General features: G+C 40.2%; 2 protein-coding genes across 4 annotated transcripts in view; one reads left to right on the forward strand and one right to left on the reverse strand.

Annotated features, from left to right (window-relative positions):
- NCOA4 (nuclear receptor coactivator 4) overlaps positions 1-9,924 on the reverse strand; it is a 61,450-nt gene extending 51,526 nt beyond the window's left edge. For 2 of the 3 annotated variants that reach the window (XM_032312683.1, XM_032312680.1), the window contains exons 1-2: positions 9,610-9,924; positions 7,038-7,135 (exon numbers count right to left, since the gene is read on the reverse strand). In XM_032312683.1, coding sequence (XP_032168574.1) covers positions 7,038-7,062 — 25 coding nt within the window. In that variant the 5' untranslated portion in view covers positions 7,063-7,135; positions 9,610-9,924. The remainder of the gene's footprint in view (positions 1-7,037; positions 7,136-9,609) is intronic. The other variant, XM_032312681.1, reaches the window with a different exon arrangement.
- Positions 9,925-9,952: 28 nt separating this feature from the next.
- LOC116573052 (WASH complex subunit 2A-like) overlaps positions 9,953-17,257 on the forward strand; it is a 55,423-nt gene continuing 48,118 nt past the window's right edge. Inside the window, 4 exon segments of the mRNA XM_032312678.1 lie at positions 9,953-10,086; positions 10,191-10,313; positions 11,099-11,263; positions 16,499-16,561. Coding sequence (XP_032168569.1) covers positions 10,084-10,086; positions 10,191-10,313; positions 11,099-11,263; positions 16,499-16,561 — 354 coding nt within the window. The 5' untranslated portion in view covers positions 9,953-10,083.

Here is a 17,257-nt window from a genome sequence, read left to right on the forward strand (position 1 = left end):
AATGCAAATCAAAGCCACAATGAGATATCACCTCACACCTGTCAGAATGGCTAAAATAAAAAACACAAGAAACTACAAGTGTTGGTGAGGATGTAAGAAAAGAGAAGCCTCCTACACTGCTGGTGGGAATGCAAGCTGGTGCAGCTAGTGTAAAAAACAGTGTGGAGGTTCCTCAAAATATTCCTCAAAAAATTACAAACAAAATCACCATATGACCCAATAATGCCACTGCTAGATAGTTACCCAAAGAATTTGAAAACACTAATTCAAAGGGCTGTATGCACCCTATATTTATTGCATTATTTATTTATTTATTGAATGTTGGCTTTTATTGAATTTATTGCATTATTTATAATAGCTAAGATATGGAAGCAACCCAAGTATCCCTTGATAGATGAATGAATAAAGAAGATGTGGTGTATATATGCAACGGAATGTTACTCAGCCATAAAAAAGAATGTAACTTTCCCATTTACAATAATATGGATGGATCTAGAAAGTATAATGCTAAGTGAAATAAGTCAGTCAGAGAAAGACAAATACTGTATGATTTCACTTATATGTGGAATTTAAGAAACAAAGGAAAACTAAGAGATGAACCAAAAAAACCCAGACTCAACAAGAGAAACAGATGGTTACCACAGGGAAGGTGGGTGGGAGAACAGGTAAATAGGTAAAAGGGATAAAGAGGACACTTATCATGATGAGCACTGAGTAATATATGGAATTGTTGAATTATTATATTATATACCTGAAACTAATATAATGTTGTACATCAATTATACTAGAATTTAAAAAAAAAAGAGGTTTCCTAAATAAAGACAAAACCAATTAGAAAATATAGTGGAAGAAAATGTATTTAAAATAGCAACAAAAATACCCTAGGAATAAACTTCAGAAATGTATAATATCTATAGAAAGGAAACTTCAGGGCACCTGGGTGGCTCAGTTGTTTAAGCATCTGCCTTTGGCCCAGGTCATGATCCCAGAGTCCTGGGATCGAGTTCCATATCAGTCTCCCTGATCAGCTGAGAGATGGCTTCTCCCTCTCCTTGTGCCCCTACTCCTTGCTCATGCTTTCTCTCTCTCGCTCGCTCTTGCTCTTATACTCTCTCTCTCAAATAAACAAATAAAATTTAAAAGAAAAGAAAGGAAACTTCAAAATTCCACCAGAGAATGGAATGGCAGACTAAGAACCTCCATCCACTCCCCATAAAAACAATGAGAACTCTGGCAAAAAAATTTTAAATCAACTTTTTCAGAACTCTGAAGATAAACCAAAGGCTTGCAACAATCCAAAGAACATTTATTCAAGAAAAATGGCTGAGTCCCAGTAAGGAAAGGGAGCTTTTCAGAATTATAACTTGCCCTATTCTGATCCCCTTCTTCCCAGCTCTCTTGTAGCTGGGAAAACTTACAGCCTCACAACATGGTAGCTGTGCAACCCAGCCACCTAGCAACCAGTGGAGAGAACAGACAAGTTTGGGACTCCTGAAAAAGCCCCACTCCTAGAGAATTACACAGTTTGACCTTTTCAGAGGCTCCTGGAAATTCCCACTCACAGGGATTATCTTTACTTGACCTCATTCAGAGCTTACTCACTGTGAAAGCCTTTTCCTGGAACATCTGTTTAAAAAAAGAAAATCAGTAGTGACTGTTTAACATTGTAGGTACATGAAGAAGGTTAACAGTTGTGGAATAAAGAAGAGACTGCCCAAAAACTGAAAAGGAAGTTTGGGGAATGACATGTCCATAGAAGACTTTGAAAAGTGCCAATGCATTCCTGGGGCCTAGAGGCCATTTAATGTACAAGCCAGTTCACATGCCCAGGAGAAGGCCCTAATCTTTCACCTCTGGTTAGTGCTGAGACTCCATATAAGCAGGAACTGAAGGCTAGGCCTGAGTTGTAAACTGCCAGATTTAAGGTATACCCTAACACACAGACATACACCCCTTGGCAAAGGCTGGGAGACTTACTGGTACCAGGCATACAGGGAATCTCTGTCCAATCACTGGTTAACCCCTAAGTTAAGTGAACAGAGACTTCAGTGGCCACACATGACAAAGAAAACAGGCTACAAAAGTAGTACAGGAAAGTCACTAAATAAACACATAACAACAACAACAACTGTTAAGAAAAATTAACTAAAATAAAGCCTGGAAGGTATGTATCTGACTTACAGAGTTGCCAAGTTATATTATTTAAAAAGCCAGGTTTTCAGTAAGAAATGATGAGATATGCAAAGAAATGATGAGATAAGCAACAGCACACTGAATAATTCTAAAAAAGAATGGAAAGGGACTTAGCAGGCATCAAAAGAGACTATAATAAAATAATTAAACGTTTGGGAAAGCAAAACTGAAATAGAACATACTCTAAGTTGGGAACACAGCGTTGCTGCTGTGCTGGTCAATAGGTTCAGGCCAGGTTTGGGGTAACCTTTTACGTTGAACCATACAAAATATTTGTGTTTTTGTCATATAAAAACAGCAGTTTCATATGGCTCAAATTACTATTTGGAGTGACCACATGAGAGTAAAATCAGAGCAGAGAATCTGAGTCAAAATCTTTGCCAATGGTCAAAGACAAAGAACCAAATATCATACCAAGTTCAGGGGCCTTCAAACTGGTTGCAAACTCAGAGATGCAATTCATGATTGGCAGCTGATACAATTGGAGAAGAACTAGAGTAGGCTGGGCAAGAAGTGAGGAAAGCCCCAAGTAACAGTCTTAAAGGACCCTGGGCTATTTAGGGCTTTCCTTTATTGGGAGTGGTGGTGGTGATGTACGAAGAAGGATGGCAGGTGTGGTTTAAAGATGTAGGGTCAACGTTGGTCCCAGTAACCTACATGATCTAATTGTCACAAATGTGAAGCGCCATTGTCATCAGGCTATTTATTTATTTAAATTCCAGGGCAGTTAACATACAGAGCTATATTAGTTTCAAGTGTACAATATAGTGATTCAATAGTTCCATACTTACCCATTGTGCATCACGAGTGCACTCCCAATCTCCTCTACCTATTTCACCTACCCACCCTCCCACCTCCCCTCTGGTAACCACAGGGTAGCCTCCCCTCTGTTCTCTATAGTTAAGAATCTGTTCTTTTGTTTGTCTCTCTCTCTTTTTTTTCCCTTTGTTTGTTTTGTTTCTTACATTCCATATATGAGTGAAATCATATATTTGTCTTTGCCTGATCAGCCTATTTTGCTTAGCATTATACTCTCATTGTTGTCTCAGATGGCAAGGCTACATTCTTTTTTATGGCTGAATACTATTCCACTGTTTGTGTGTGTGTGTGTGTGTGTGTGTGTGTGTGTGTGTGAGAGAGAGAGAGAGAGAGAGAGAGAGAGAGATATGTCTTTGACCATTGTCTGTTGATGGACACTTGGGTGCTTCCATAGTTTGGTTATTGTAAATAATGCTACAACATACATAGGGGCGCATGTATCCTTTTATATTAATGTTTTTGTATTCTTTCAGTAAAAATACAGTAGTGCAATTACTAGATGGCTGGATAGTTCTATTTTTAACTTTTTGAGGAACCTCCCTTTGAGGAACTGTCTTTCAGAGTGGCTGCACCAGTTTGGATTCCCACCAACAGTTCAGAAGGGTTCCTTTTCTCCACATTCTTATCAACACTTGTTGCTTTTTTAGTTCTTTTATTTTTGTTTTTTGGGTTTTTTTTTAGATTTTATTTTTAAGCAATCTCTACACCCAACTTGGGGCTCAAATTCACAATCCTGAGATTAAGAGTCACATGCTCCACCAACTGAGCCAGCTAGGTGTCCCTTGAGTTTTTTATTTTAGCCTCTCTGACAGGTGTGAGGTGATATCCCATTGTAGTTTTGTTTGTTTTTGTTTTTAAATATTTTATTTATTTATTTGACAGAGATCACAAGTAGGCAGAGGCAGGCAGAGAGAGAAGGAAGGGAAGCAGGCTCCCTGCCAAGCAGAGAGCCCGATGCGGGGCTCGATCCCAGGACCCTGGAATCAGGACCTGAGCCGAAGGCCGAGGCTTTAACCCACTGAGCCTCCCAGGTGCCCCACCACATTGTGGTTTTGGTTTGCATTTCCCTGATAATGAGTGCTTTTGAACATCTTTTCAGGTGTCCATTGGCTTTCTGAATGTCCTCTTTGGAGAAATGTTTATGTATGTCTCCTGTCCATTTTTAAATCAGATTACTCGGTTTTCTGTGTGTTGAGTTGAATCCTACTTTTTTAAAAGATTTTATTTATTTATTTATTTGAAAGAGAGAGAGAGAGCACAAGTGGGAAGGAGAGGGAGAAGCAGATTCCCTGCTGAGCAGAGAGCCCCAGGTGGGACTCAATCTCAGGACCCTGAGATCATGACCTGAGCTGAAGGCAAACACTTAATGACTGAGCCACCCAGGCACCCCCAAGTTGAATCAGTTCTTTAGATACTTTGGATACTAACCCTTCATCAGATATGCCATTTGAAAATATTTTCTCCCTTCCAGTAGGTTGTCTTTTTAGTTTTGTTGGTTGTTGCCTTTGCTGTGCAGAAGCTTTTCATTTTGTTTGATGTAGTCCTGGTACTTTATTTTTGCTTTTGTTTCCCTTGCCTCAGGAGACAGATGTGGAAGGATGTTGCTACAATGTCAGAGAAATTATTGCCAGTGCTCTATTTTAGGATTTTCATGGTTTCAGGTCTCACATTTTGAGGGTGTGTGTGTGTGTGTTTGTGTGTGTGTGTGTGGTGTTAAGAAAGTGGTCCAGTTTCATTCTTTTGCATGTAGCTGGCCAGTTTTCCCAACACCACTTGTTGAAGAGACTGTTTCCCATTGCATATTCTTGCTTCCTTTGTAAAAGATTAGTTGACCATATAATTGTGGGTTTATTTCTGGGTTTTCTATTCTCTTCCCTTGATCCACATGTCTATTTTTATGCCAGCAACATACTGTTTTGAATAATACAACTTTGTAACATAACTTGAAGTCTGGAATGTGCTATATTCAGTTTTGTTTTTCTTTCTCATTGCTTTGGTTCTTCGGGGTCTTCTGTGGTTCCATACAAATTCTAGTATTGTTCTAGTTCTGTGCAAAATGCTGTTGAGAGTTTGATAGGGATTGCATTGAATCTGTAGATTGCATTGGGTAGTATAGACAGTTTAACAATATTTGTTCTTCCAACCCATGAACATGGACTGTCTTTCCATTTCTTTTTGTTGTCTTTAATTTCTTTCATTGGTATTTTATAGTTTTCAGAATACAGGGCTTTTACCACTTTGCTGAAGTTTATTCCTAGGTATTTTATTATTTTTTTGCACTTGTAAATGAGATTGTTTTCTTAATTTCTTTCTGCTGCTTCATTACTAGTAAATAGAAATGCAAGAGATTTCTGTACATTGATTTTATATCCTGCAACTTTATGATTTCATTTATCAGTTTTAGTAGATTTTTGATGGAGTCCTTCAAGTTTTCTATATATAGTATCATGTCATCGGCAAATAGTGAAAGTCTTATTTATCAATTTGGATGCCTTTTCTTTCTTTTTGTTGTCCAATTGCTGTCGCTAGGACTTCCAGTACTGTGTTGAAGTAAAGTGATGAGAGTGTCCTTGTCTTGTTCCCGACCTTAGAAGAAAAGCTCCCAGTTTTTCCCCACTGAGTATGATGTTAGCTTGGGATTTTTCATATATGGTCTTTATTATGTTGAGGTATATTCCCTCTAGATCTACCTTGTTGAGGGATTTTATCATGAATGGATGTTGTACTTTGTCAAAACTTTTTCTGCACTTACTGAGATGATCATATGGGTTTTATTCTTTCTCTTTCTCTTATTGTAATGATATATCACACTGATTAACTTTTGTTTTTTTTTTTTAAAGATTTTATTTATTTATTTGACAGAGAGAAATCACAAGTAGTCGGAGAGGCAGGCAGAGAGAGAGAGAGGGAAGCAGGCTCCCTGCTGAGCAGAGAGCCCGATGCGGGACTCGATCCCAGGACCCTGAGATCATGACCTGAGCCGAAGGCAGTGGCCTAACCCACTGAGCCACCCAGGCGCCCCACACTGATTAACTTTTGGATACTGAAACACTCTTACATCCTGGGAATACATCCCTCTTGATCATGGTGAATGATTTTTTTTTTATTGTACTGTTGGATTCGAATTGTTAATATTTTGTTGAGGATTTTTGCATCTACATTCATCAGAGATACTGGAAGGTAGCGCTCTCTCTCTCTCTCTCTTGCTGTCTTGCTACTTAATTTTTGAGAACTCTTTAATATTCTCTTAATATATTAGTGATACTAACCATTTGTCTGTTATATATGCTGCAAATATTGTCTCGTGGTTTGTCAATTGTTCATTGACTTTTTATGATGGCTTTTAACCATGAAAAATGTTTTATGTTTATGTATTCAAATTTATTAATTTTTCTTTATCACTCTGGATTTCAAGTCATAGTAAGGCTTTCTCTACACTGAAGCTAAAGAGGAAATCATTCATGTTGTCTATTAGTACTGCATGGTTTTGGTTTTTGCGTTTAGATCCCTAATCCAGTAGGAATTTATTTTTATGTGAAGTGTTAGGTATGGTTCTACTTTGATCTCTTCCCAAATAGTTACCCAGTTGTTTCAGCACTATTTTTCAGAAAGTCAAATTTTGCCCCCGTGGCTTGAGATGACCCTCCACCAATACTCAAAGGTTTGCAGCTGATTTAAAATTCCAACTCTTGAATCTTTATCAGGCTGTCCTAGAGTTAAAGCCTTGACTACTCTCAAATTCAGAAAAAAAGAGCTCAATGATTAACAGAGGCAGGGAGAAAGGCTATGGTAGAAATGCATTCCTGACCACCGAGAAAGTGCTGCTTGTTGACATATAAAGTCAGAGTTTAGTATCAGTAAGCAAAGCCGCTTGATTCCCATAACTCATCAGCCTCTGTCACTCTGTATGTGGATCAGCTTTTCTGCCCAGGTCAGAGAGCAGGGATCTCTTAGAGGAATATGTTGTACTTACTGTGGGGTGCATGGTGTCTGGGTTTTCTGACTGGGAAGCATTTCTGACTCACCTCTCGTGGAGCCTCTGAATTGCATGTTCTTGGAGAAAATCTCTCAGGCACTTTAAGTGACTGTTAGAAGAACCATGGCTTGCTCACTGGAGGGGCCTCTGTAAAATAAAGCAGGTTGGCTAGACTTTATTTTCAAGAAAGCAGAGTTAGAGAATCAATTCTTACGTATAACACATTTGATGGTCAACTTCAACCAAGGATATTTAAAAAAATTTTTAAATTTATTTATTTGACTGAGAGAAATCACAAGTAGGCAGAGGGGCAGGCAGAGAGAGAAAGGGAAGCAGGTTGCCCACTGAGCAGAGAGCATGATGCGGGGCTTGATCCCAGGATCTTGACCTGAGCTGAAGGCACAGGCCCAACCCACTGAGCCACCCAGGTGCCCCAACCATGGGTATTTTAAAACTGGGGGTAGTTCAGCATGAAATCTGAGAGCTATGCATTATAAAAGCATAAAACCATGTACTCTTTTTTTTTTTTTGCCAACTTTCTCAGCCTGTAATGCCCTAAAGACATAAAATTAATAATACTATAGAAAACATTACACATTATTTAATACCTCGGAACTCCTTTATTGAGAAGGCAAGCAGCTAGTGGTTTACACTATTGCGTATACGTTGAATTAAGTTAGAAACTGTTATAAAATGAAAGGAGATTTTTGTGATCATTAGTATTTAAAAAATATTTCAGATAAAGGCTACCCGGAATAATTACACGTACATTTTAAGAGCTGTAAACTCACCTTGCAGGCAGTAGTTTGTTGAACTAAACCAGGGGTTTCACCAGAGAGAACGAACAATGTCATAAATAATTTTGTGAGTCTTGTTAAAAAGAAACTGGTGGGAAATAAAAAAGAATTTGGTGGGGTGCCTGGGTGGCAAAATTGGTTAAGCGTCGCACTCTTGGTTTCAGCTCAGGTCGTGATCTTAGGGTCATGAGATCAAGCATTGCATCAGGCTCTGTGCTCACTGCAGAGGTTGCTTGAGATTCTCTCTCTCTCCCTCTGCCCCTCCCACCCGTTCTCTCTCTCTAAAATAACTAAATCTTAAAAAAAAAAAAAAGAATTTGGTCAGGGGGTGATTGGTAAAATATATCTTGTAGCTAAGAAATCTAACTTGAAGAGTTATAGAATTTGACACTGTTGGAATATAGTTGCACACATTTGCTGCTCACACTTCATATACTAGTGCAAAATGATAATAGTGGTAGTAATTTGGCTTCAATTTGGCCACACTACCAGAGATATAATTAATAAAGTACTAAATTAATTAATTAAGTAAGTACTAAATTAATTAAGTACTAAAATAATACTTTAAAAATAATCATAACTGGGGCACCTGAGTGGCTCAGTTGGTTAAGTGTCTGCTTTCGGCTCAGGTCATGATCTTGGGGTCCTGAGACTGACTCTTGCATCAGGCTCCCTGCTCTGTGGGACGTCTGTTTCTCTCTCTCCCTTTGCCCCTCCCCTGTTTGTGTTCTCTCTCTCAAATGAATAAATAAAATCTTAAAAAAATCATAACTACCATTTCTTTAAAAAAGCATATAATTTACAGTTAGTAGACTTATTAAATTGTGTCAGAACTATATTACTGGATTCTTAGGTTTGTGGGCTCTCATAAAACAAAACTCACAAGTCCTCTAGAATAATCAAACCACAGAGTGGTATCAATACATGCACAGGAACTGGGGGCTTCGTTAGAGATTGTTGGTAACAATCCCAAATTCTCATGCTATAGTTACACCATTTGTATCACACATTACTTAGAAAACCAGCTGGATTTAAGCACTTTTAGTTATGGGTCCAAATTCATTTACATATATTAAATACTGAAGCTATGGCCCAGATCTTGTTATAAATGTCTTGCCTCACACTGTAATGTAAAACATGTGATATTTAACACTGCTTATATGAATTATATCAATGATAAAGAATTTGGATAAATTGAGGCTTTTAAAATTAGTATTATTGTTATTACTTTTTCCATTGGTATTTGCAGCTTCAGCAATGACTTTATGAAACTGTGTCTTAACAGTGAACAGTTCTGTAGCTTTGAAAATGCTGGGTTTTCAGTTGTTTGGATTTTTGTTTGTTTGTTTAGAGATAGAGAGAAAGAAAGAGTGCATGCAGGGCGTGGGGAGGGGAAGGAGCAGTGGGAGAGAAAGAGAATCTTCAGAAGGCTCTAAGCCTAGCACAGAGCTGACCCAGGACTTGATCTCATGACCCTCAGGTCATGACCTGAACTGAAATCAAAAGTTGGTCACTTAACTGATTGAGTCACCCAGGCACCCCTGGATTTTGATTGTAAGGCAGATTTTGTCAGTGACTTTTCTCTTATTAAATCCTCTAATATTAATGAACAATCCATTAAATTATTAGGAAATAATATATATTATATTGGATTATAGAATGCTCAGAAGTTTATGTCTTCAAGAAAATTGTTAGACCTGTCCCTGACTTTGTGTAATATCCACATTATAGTAATTCACTGAAAAATAAAGACAAGAATATGCCATTGTTTCCACTGTGAAAAATAAAATCTTGTAAATCATAAAACATTCCTCCTCCACTTACTGTGCGCCAAGGCGCGGACCCAGCGAAGGGCAGCAGAGTTGCAACCAGGAAGACACGCAGTTGGGAAAGCTTTGCTTCCTCCCACGAAGGCCGGAGCCCCTAGACGGGTTGTTTCACAGGTTCCTTTCGGGGTTCCCTTCTGGAGAGGAGCCGGACACGCAGCGCGCCCCACAGCCACCGCCTGCGCCCTCCGGCTCCACAGCAACCCGACCACTAGCGCCCCCAGGCGTCCGCACCCTCTCTTTCTCCCCGCTTCCATCTTAGCCCAGCCGCAGACCTTGTGACTCAACTCCGAATCCTTGGCTACTTTTTTTTTTCCGCGGGCGCGGCACATCCGGTCACGTGCGAGCCCGGTCACGTGACAACCGGTCACGTGCCGGGGCTTCAGGGTGCGGGACTCGGCTTCCGCAGCCCTGCGGGCCTCGGCGAATACCGTGGTGGCTACCCAGCAGCTCGCCGAACTGCACCGCCGAGATGGTGAGGGCGGAGGGTGGCGTGCAGCGGGCAGGATTGGGTCGGGGCCGGGCCGGGGCCGGCGTCTCCCCAAAGCTCAGCCCTTCTTTTCATCCTTCCCGCTGCAGATGAACCGGACGACCCCCGACCAGGAGCGGCCGCCGGCGTCGGAGCCAGTGTGGGAGCGACCCTGGTCGGTGGAGGAGATCCGCAGGAGCAGCCAGAGCTGGTCGCTGGCGGCTGATGCGGGCGTGAGAGGCGGGCCCCAGGGACGGGAGTGGAGGGGGCCCGCCAGGGGTGACGCGCAGCTTGCTAGCAGAAGGATGGGAACCCCGAATACTTCACCCGGTCTATCCCGCTGTCTCTGTTATTTTTAATAACACGCCCCTTCTCTATATCACAAACGCCACGGTGGCGGACCCTAGGCACCTGGGCGGGGGCGGGCCTGTTGTCCTTAGCTGGCTGAGTGCCCCCACTCGGACTGCAGCCCAGACGCGGGGTTCTGTTCCTTGTTTGGGTTTTCCAGCGGTGCACCCACCTCCATCTTGAGCGAGGCAGATGGATTTTCTCTGCGCCCGGGATTGCTAGGGCATCATGAGGCCATTCCACGTTGGGACCCGGACTGTATGGGGAGATAGACAAGCCGCATCTCCTGCAGTGGGACTTTAAAGGCCTCGGGACCTAGAAGCTCGGAACTGTGATTCTGAAGTCCCATATGAATACATTAAAAAAAAATAATAGTGGTGGTTTGTTATTTCACTCTTCGTCTGGGATTTCTGAAGAATGATAACCAAACAAGACTTTAAAATTTCTCCAGATACGAGATAGCAAGTGTCCATTCACTCCTTGTCACTGTTGTGATGAGCTGCTTTAATGTTTTTCCGTGCTGCTTGGTCTTGGGTACTGTCAAAAGCAGCATCCGTTGCATTCCAGCACGCACACTCAAAGTTGAAAAGAAAATGGGTTCATTTTTCTTTTGACCCACAGAGCAGACACATGTGATGCTGATATTGCTGTATTTTTTTTTTTTTAATAGCTGCTACAGTTTCTACAGGAATTCTCACAGCAGACTATTTCTAGGACCCATGAAATCAAGAAACAAGTGGATGGACTAATCCGGGAAACTAAAGCCACAGATTGTCGTCTTCACAATGTCTTCAATGACTTCCTTATGCTGTCTAATACCCAGTTCATTGAGAACGTGAGTTACCTAGTTGTATCAGACTTATAAATAATGCTTGTTGGAGAAGCGAGAGTTCTGTTGTGATACTTAGTGGTTTTTTATTAGGTACCCTATTCAATTTTGATGAATGTAGGGGTTCTTGGGAATTGAAGCTTCTTCCTCTAGGATTAATCACTTTTTTTTAAATTAGTAAAGTTTATTTTTTCAAGCTTTAAAAAAAAATCTAGTGATACAGTTTTCTTACTCCTAGTTTTTTCATCCGTTTTTAGTTGTAGTACTGCTGACTTGGGTGGCATTCCAACAAGCCTTTTTGTGGACATGTTCTGTAAGGAGAGCTGTACACCTAGTCTGATCATCTGGGCACCAAAATGTGGCTGCAATATTGACTGTGTCCATCACGTTCTGATAAGTTATATTAAAGGCATGCGTGTACCTACTTGAAATAGTCTTTTTTTTTATAGTATTGATTAACGTTTTGTTTCAATGGCTGAACCTGTGATATGGAGTCAGCTCTAAACAGAGTACTGAGCTTTGAACCATGTGTGATTTTTCACTATATATGTATTGACTTTCTGAGTGCTAGGTCCTAGGAATACATAGGTAAATTAGCTAGAACTCTCTTTGCAGAATACAACAATATTCTGAAATAGTGTAATTCCCGAATAGAAAGAAAACAAATGTGGCTAGAGCCCAGTGAGTGAAGGGGAGACTGTTAAGAGATGAGAATGGAGAGGAAGCTTAGTTAAGCACATCTCTGAGTCCATCAGGAGGTTAACTTCCTGAGTGTCAGCCTTAAGTAATCTGCCAAAAGAGGATTATTAAAGTAGCCTATTTCCCGAGATTGTTAGATGTAAAGTATTAGGAAGGATTTTGAAAATTGCAAAATTATAAAAGCCTGAGATTCAGGATTGTGATGAGAGAGCCAAATACTGTCATGCAGGTATCTTATGCCACGTAGTAATGTGTTTTTTTTAAGTAATTCATGTTGAATAGCCATTACCATTTTTGGGAAACTGTATAAAATAAGGATTTAGTGAAGGAGTTCGAGATCTCTTTGCCAGTAAGTTTAAGATATGGCAAGTGTTCTATTAAAATCTGTAGTCAGCTTTTGGTGATCTGTGTAGAACATGCATGCTTGGTTCTGAGCATCTTTCTCACTGGCAGATGCAGTTTACAGGTGTATGCAGCCCCGTTTCATTTTCATCAAGCCACATATAGTCTCCTTTTAAGTATACTTGTTTGCCCTCATTTTGCACCTTTCTTGCTGGGTTAGGTGTTTGGCTCTTCTCTGCAGTCAGTGCTGGAGCCCTACAATGGGCAAGGAGTTGAATTGGAAGGGTCTCCTTGTACCCAATGTGCCTGTACCACTAAATTGGTACCCAGTTGAATTTTGTGGAGTAGGGGTGGGCATCATAAACTATTTTTTTTTGAATCACAGTCTTCATGTCATACTTATCTTTCATTTAGCTGTTACTTTCTGGCCAGGTTTTTTCAGGTTTTGAGTTTTCCTTGATCTAGCAGGTTTTTTTGTTCTTGTTGATTTTTTTTTTGGTAATAGTTCTTTATTTCTGTTCACTTCTTTTTTTTTTTTTTAAAGATTTTATTTATTTATTTTACAGAGAGAGATCATAAGTAGACAGAGAAGCAGGCAGAGAGAGAGAGGGAGGGAAGCAGGCTCCCCGCTGAGCAGAGAGCCCGATGTGGGACTTGATCCCAGGACCCTGGGATCATGACCTGAGCCAAAGGCAGCGGCTTAACCCACTGAGCCACCCAGGCACCCTTCTGTTCACTTCTTGGGTGCCCTTTTTTCCATACGTTTTTCCATTGCCTTAGTCCTTAAGCTTCTTCCCCTTCCATTCTGCAGCCAGAATTCCCTGCTCAGTTTGCTTGTTCTACTGCTTCTCATACCTCCCTGTAATGCCACGTGTTACATGGTCTTCTTATTCTTGGCAGAACATAATGATGTGAAGAGTGCAGCTGATGCTTAATAAAACTGGGGTGCCTGGGTGGCTCAGTGGGTTAAAGCCTCTGCCTTCGGCTCAGGTCATAATCCCAGGGTCCTGGGCTCGAGCCCCGCATCAGGCTCTCTGCTCAGCAGGGAGCCTGCTTCCTCCTCTCTCTCTGCCTGCTTCTCTGCCTATTTGTGATCTCTGTCTATCAAGTAAATAAATAATTAAAAAAAAAACTGTGAAAAAAAAATCTACATATGTTAAGACGCTTTTCAGTGATTTGGCTTTTTATATGTTTTTTTCAAACCCTGACACTGGTGCTCATGTATTACAATTCTGGCTTGCATGATGGTACCATTTAGTTTCTCGGTAGTTTATTAGAAAGTTATTCAAAATCACAGGTACGTTTCTGGGTTTTGGTAGTTAACCTCAGGAGCAGGTACCCAGGTTGAAAAATGCATTACAGAATTAGTGAAATTAAAGAGCAATCAAAACTTTCTAGGACAAGAGAAATTAATACCTTTAGTAAAAGCCCAAGAGGGGACTCTGAAGGAGAAGACAGACTAATTAACAGTGGCATGTTATCAGAAGGGAACAGAATTCTTAAGATTTCATTAACCTATTAATTTAAGAATTTTGTCCTGAAACATTAAGTGACCTAGAGATGCCTTTTTTTTTTTTAACTTAATTTTTTAAATAATCTCTGCACCCAAAATGGAGCTTGAACTCATGATCCCAGGGTCACGAGTCGCACGCTCTTCTTCTTCTTTTTTTTTTTATTCAAGATTTTATTTATTTATTTAACAGAGATCACAAGTAGGCAGAGAGGCAGGCGGGCGGGGGCGTGCAACACACTCCCTGCTGAGCAGAGAGCCCAATGCAGGGCTCAATCCCAGGACCCTGAGATCATGACCCAACGTGAAGGCAGAGGGTCAACCCACTGAACCACCAAGGCGCCCCAAGAGTTGCATGCTCTTCTGACTGAACTAGCCAGGCACCCAAGAAGTGACTTCTTTAGTGCACTTCTTATGACTGTAATTTCATATTTATTGATATAATTTGTTGTGTCAATCTACCCTACTAAATCAGGCCCCACATTTGTTCTAAATATTGTATTCTTTGGGCCCAGCACGTCCCTGGTTTGTAGGACCCTAGAGAAGGTTTGAATGAATGAACAAGAGAACACATAAAAGGATTGGGGCTGTTTATGATCTGTTAAGATGTCTTCAGCCCCTGGTTCCTTTTCTCCAGTTTACCACCATATCTCTGGCCCCATCTCCCCAAATGAAGAAAAGATCCTTTGAGGGCAAATACAAAAGATTGTTATTTCATAACAATCTGGGAATAGCTACCTGATTTAAAAATTATCAAGAAACACACGAAGCTATGAGGGTAGCCTGTTGAGAGTGAAGGAAGTTAGCACTGATTATCTGCTGCATGCTGAGGACTTGAGATACATCGTTCTTTTCACTCTTGGAAGATCCACAGGTTTTATGTATTTGCTGGTTGGTTTCTTAGAGGTCAAGTTTGGCCTACCAGCTGCAGTCTACTAGTATCTTATGAAGTAGTTTTTAATGACAAGCAGGGGAAAAAGTAAGATGTCGGTGCTGTTCAGACTTGAGCGTGAAGCTCAACCTTTTAGGTTAAATGGTCTTGCTATTTAAAATATGAAGTTACCCTGGTAGCTGCCCTGTCTGAAAGCCTTAGTTTTGAGATTTATTTACTTTTCTGTTTCTGTCTCTGAAGATTAACCGCCCCCCCAAATTTCTTGTCCTTATAGAATAGTTATTTTTTTAAAAAGTATGGAAGATGAAGCAGCATCTGAAATTTCAGATGGTGGAGGGGGCCTCTCAGCGTTCTGACATATATGCATTCTAAGTCCATTTCCCATGCTGACATTGGCCTTTAAGTTTTTTCTTTCCTGTTACAAAATTAATGAACACTTGTAGAAGAGATTGGAATAGATAAAAAGTACTAAAGTGAAAAAATTAAGACCACAAAAAATCAACTATAATTCCACCTCCCCAAATTAACCAGCCATTGAACACTTTGCCATATTTCTTTCTAGTTTTTTTTTTAAAGTTTAATCTTTTCTGTATGTATATATTTGTAGGCTGCATTTTTCTTAATATTAGTTTATTATTTCATAACCATTTTAATAGAATCTTTCAAATGTCTAGAACAGAACAGATAGTAACCACAAATGCTAGTAATATGCACCACTTTGCATTAGCAGACTTTAATATTTTTCCATATTTGTTTCAAAGGCACCAACTTTTCATTTTTTACCTGAACTCGAGATATTTTGGGTGAGGGACTCTCTTTGTATATCTGTATTTTTATTCTTACCTGGAAAGTATATATCTGCATGGATGTGTAGGAGTGTTACTAGATGTAGTACCAAATAGCAATGTTACTTTGTTTTTTTCCCCTGTATGCGTAAGCTTTAAGTTCTTTTCCTCACTGACTCGTGTATGGAAGTATGTATATATACATTTGTGTTTTGTGAATGTAAAATGAGGCTTACGTGTAATTATGGATCAGTTTCTTACCTCTGAATTTTATTATGATTATCTCTATGCCAGTCTCCCAATATTAAATACTGTGGATTTCGAATAAGTCTTACTAGGACACATTCCCATGTCTTCATTTTAATAGTTAAGTAGTCAAAAAGTAAAAGACATCACAGTGAGTTACTGGAGCCATAGCTCTCTTGGAAAAGAGATGCCTGCCTGCGCGTGCTGTACAGGTCAATCAAACGCCTGGCCTTCTGGCAAATATTTGGTGGGCTTGGCTTACCTGCTTTCATATAATCAGGATAATAAAAGTTTATCAACAATTTTAAGCAACAGGATGAAAAACAACTTTTACCATTTCCATTGCTCAAAGTGTTAAAACTCTTGTTACCTAGTAGGTAAGTTCTACCAGTTGGCATTTCCAGTAGCCTCATGTTTAAGTACCTGTATCATTGCACTTGTCAGCATTAGGTATTAGGTTACACCAGAAGGTATGAAAATGGTATCTTAATTGTTTTTGTGACTCTTTCGTCAACCAGCCATGAGATTGAACTTTTTTTCATGTTTCTTAGTCTTTTTATCTTTTGTATCTTTTCAAGTTTAGTATTTGGTGCATTAACTGCTGCTTTTTGACTTTTGTCTTTGACTGATGGCCTCAGTCATTTGTTGAATGATCGTTTCTCCTCTGTCTTTGACTTTTTATATTGAGTGTTGAATTTGTATATTGTATATTGCATGGTGTTGCAAATATTTTGACCGTTTAACAGTGAATTTGCTTCCACATGTAGCGTGTATATGACGAAGAGGTGGAGGAACCGGTGCTCAAGGCTGAGACAGAAAAAGCAGAACAGGTACTGGCACTAAATCTCTCTTCTGTTGAGTCTTGACTTAGGGAAAGAAAGTGGTGGAACTTTGTAATGTGGCTGGTAGGGGATTGTGAGCAAGAGGATGGTCACTAGGGGAAATGCAAAGGCTGCTCCTGAGAGCCCAGGGGTTAAATTTTTTGGTTTGTTTCTGAAATTTTGTATAGTAAGAAATATATAAAGTTTCTAAATTCTGGCTTCAGAGCAGAGCACAGGTCAGTGGAGATTTTTTGTAAAAGACCAGATAGTAAATGTTTTAGGTTTGTTTGGCTACATCTGTCGCTTTCCCTTCTTTCCCTTCTTCTCTTTCTCCTCCTTCCTCTCACACCCTTAGAAAATGTAAAAACCATGGGGCGCCTGGGTGGCTCTGTCGTGAAGCCTCTGCGTTCGGCTCAGGTCATGATCCCGGGATCCTGGGATCAAGCCCTGCATCGGGCTCCCTGCTTGGCAGGAAGCCTGCTTCTTCCTCACCTACTCCCTCTTCTTGTGTTCCCTCTCTTGCTATCTCTCTCTCTGTCAAATAAATAAATAAAATCTTAAAAAAAATATATGAAAACCATTCTTACCTTGAGGGCTATACAAAAGCAGGCCACAGACTGGTCTGTAGGTTGTGAGTTCTTTGAAGACCATGTTTCCCTGTTCCTTCATGACCGCCTGGATTCCTACCAGTTGGAAATGACAGTG

Source organism: Mustela erminea, chromosome 14, assembly GCF_009829155.1.
Source record: "Mustela erminea isolate mMusErm1 chromosome 14, mMusErm1.Pri, whole genome shotgun sequence".
In the NCBI taxonomy this organism is placed as follows: domain Eukaryota; kingdom Metazoa; phylum Chordata; class Mammalia; order Carnivora; family Mustelidae; genus Mustela; species Mustela erminea.